This window comes from Physcomitrium patens, chromosome 9 (genome assembly GCF_059467195.1).
Source record: "Physcomitrium patens ecotype Gransden chromosome 9, ASM5946719v1, whole genome shotgun sequence".
Classification (NCBI taxonomy): domain Eukaryota; kingdom Viridiplantae; phylum Streptophyta; class Bryopsida; order Funariales; family Funariaceae; genus Physcomitrium; species Physcomitrium patens.
The window spans coordinates 12,242,127-12,245,068 of NC_143418.1; the positions used below are offsets into that span (position 1 = coordinate 12,242,127).

Sequence of the window (2,942 nt, forward strand, 5' to 3'; positions counted from 1 at the left end):
AGTCAGGACAGAAGGCTTACAGGCTTTCAGATCTTAGCTTGATTCATATTGACTGTGTTGGTTGGTTTCATTTCTGCTCGTAGAGGTGGATTTCTTCTGAAGTAATTCACATTGTAGTTTCTTTTCGTGCTCTTGGGCAACAGTACCTTGGAGGATTTTTTTTTATAGAATCTGTGGGTGGTGAATGCGAGTGCTGGCATGCTGCCTCCAGTTATGATCCTCGGTTGTTTGAAACTCAGCCTGTTGCCATTGGGTAGGATTTCTGAAGTGAGCGAAGCCTGGCAGTTGGTTGTAAGAAAAAAAACATGCATACTTCCTCATGTCCAGCCTCTGCTTTGGAGGGGTTTAAGAATCCGAGTCCTTCAACACGGATTAGTTGCTGTTGGGTTGATGGGCACACACCAAGCAACTATGTATTGCTTTTGTACACTACAGCAGACGATGAATCTAAACTTGAAGCTCATCTCGACTCCAATTTGTTTGACACTGGACTTGAAAGTCACGTTTCCTCAGCACATCCATGTCTTGGCGGATATTCCATGAAAAGATTCATCACTGACAGATTGATCTTGTCTAGTCCGTAAAGCATTATGTTGCTGTAGATCTACTTCGTTTCTTTAAAAAAATTCTGGGTTTTTCCCACTGCGAGTCATAGCTAAGTGTTCACTCTTTCAACAAAATCCGATCTGACTAACCCAGGATTTGGTTGACATTCAAGATCCTGCTTGTCAGATATTGTGTGGCCTTCATTTAAAAGTGGATTAAAGTAGCGTTGTGCAAAGTTACAGACACCGATCTGTCATGTAAGTGTACTAGTTACGCAGCCAAGGTTTGCATGTGCTAATGACTTTTCAGCGTTATTGGTGCCACAAATCGGATAATCTCTGAAGAGTTTTCGCAGTCAATAGCATTGGAATATCAAGTGAACGCAATGCTTTTTGGATAACTTAGCTCGGACCGTATGGTTGTTTTTCGATTTCCCGTTTTCAAAGAAATCCTGAGCATATTTAAGGGCCAGTGTTTTGGTCAATCTGATATATGCGAATGGTTCTAGAGCTTGAGTCGTTGATGTTGGATAGCCCTTAGCGAGGGAGATGTAGCCGCTATTCATCTTCTATTTTTATATGTTTAATTATTTGTTTCCAACAAGTTTGTTGAATTCTCTTACTTGAACACTTAATGAGGAATGTAGATGTGAATCTTTGCATTTCATCGCCGATTTCGATTATTAAAATTTGGATCGGTGCCCAAGACATCCACAAAATGGCAGATCACGCTCGCCAGACTGTACAAGTCACCAATGGTCTCACGCCAAGAATTGCAGGAAGAATCAAAGTACCAGTACATAAAATCGCAGGAAAACGCATTGCTCGTTGCCTCTTCGACGAACGAAGCTGGCTGTTCCTCGTTCTTCAGAATAAGACGAGGCATAGCTGATGAGAGCTATCGACCGCTGACTGCTCGATGCGCTTTCCCACCAGATCAACGACGGATAGCATGACAATGCACTTCGTTCTCATCGACGCTTACGAAAGCGATACCGTAAGTTTCGTTGTCCCTCTCTTTTGGACAGTTGCATGGTGGAAAGCTCACAGTAGATACAAGAGTTTGAGGTTGCGAAGCTGATGACTGCAAGGCTATGGCCATCGTGAAAGCGGCATATGTAGTAGTAGTCACCTGTTTTGTGATTGCAACCGTAGTCGATGGCAAGATTGAGAAAGAAGTGACGGAGCTTCAGATTGGCGTGAAATTCAAGCCCAATAGCTGCCAATTGAAGGCGCATAATGGCGACTCCGTGAGTGTGCACTACCGTGGCACGCTCACCGACGGGACGCTGTTTGATGAGAGTTATGGTCGAGGCCAACCATTTGATTTTAAGCTCGGGCAAGGGTCTGTCATTAAGGGCTGGGATCAGGGTATCCTAGGGATGGGCGTTGGGGAGAAGCGGAAGTTGAAGATCCCTGCCAAGCTTGGCTATGGCGCTCAAGGTGCCCCGCCAAAGATCCCAGGAGGCGCAACTCTGATCTTTGAGACTGAACTTGTGGCTGTGAATCTGAAAACTGGCTCTGGTCTCGAGGATGTTAAGGATTCCGGAGTTAACGTCGATGAGTTTTAGATAAGGCTTGCTTCTTCGCAAGAAATTTGGAGTAGTTTGTTAGGGTTAGCTGATGTGTCGCTTGATCCTCGTCTTAGGTCATGCGATTGGTTTCTGTAGTAACTGGTGACATTAGAGACCTTTGAGCAGTCAGTCTGCGGATAAGTCATTGTCTTGAAGTTTTCTCGACAGGCCGAACTGATAGGATGTTACAATTAAATTTATTGATTCATCGTTCAACCTCATATGATTTAATATCAAAACGTTGCTATGCCTTAGAGGCTCACGTTAGTCCTTTTCGAAGCCTCAGTGTGTACCTGATTTGCAGTTATGACATTCTAGAAATATGCGAACAATGAATTGCGCTTTCATTTGACTTCCTAAGTCGGGAATTCACTTGATCGTGTCTTAGGATTTCCATTACTTCTCTTCAGTTTCCACAATGGGGCCATTTGTCTGACCGGATCCTCTTGCTTTGTTTTGTTCTCCTATTTGCTCTTGACTCAGAAGGTTTTGTTTTCCTCGTATTTGTTTCTTCTATTTCTGAATAATTTCTATACGTATGTAAGCCTCGATTGAATATCGTTAGTATATCAAGGCCCATCTTAAACTCAAAGCCAAAGGTTGTGAGCTTTACATAGATTTATCATTTGTCGTGTTTTAATATCTTTGGCAAGTTGATAAAATTGAGAAGTCTCCTGAAAGACTAAATGATGTGAAGTGTACTTTTTACCTGAAGTTTAAAAGAGTTTAATGGTTATAGTACTCATTTATAAGTTTTGAGATGGACTTGACTGGTTGCTGAAATTCATGTCAATTTAGAACACATTGATGTGTTAGATATTTT

At 42.4% G+C, this 2,942-nt stretch overlaps 1 protein-coding gene across 1 annotated transcript; it reads left to right on the forward strand.

The window, feature by feature from the left end:
• Nucleotides 1–1,060: 1,060 nt before the first annotated feature.
• LOC112286384 (FK506-binding protein 2) lies at nucleotides 1,061–2,518 on the forward strand. Its single transcript, XM_024528239.3, has one exon. It carries the CDS (start codon nucleotides 1,640–1,642, stop codon nucleotides 2,114–2,116), a length of 477 nt encoding a protein of 158 aa, XP_024384007.1. The 5' UTR covers nucleotides 1,061–1,639; the 3' UTR covers nucleotides 2,117–2,518.
• The last annotated feature ends 424 nt before the right edge of the window (nucleotides 2,519–2,942 follow it).

Excerpts from the sequence above, each read along its gene's own strand:
- LOC112286384 (XM_024528239.3), top strand. The coding sequence starts at position 1,640 with ATGGCCATCGTGAAAGCGGCATATGTAGTAGTAGTCACCTGTTTTGTG.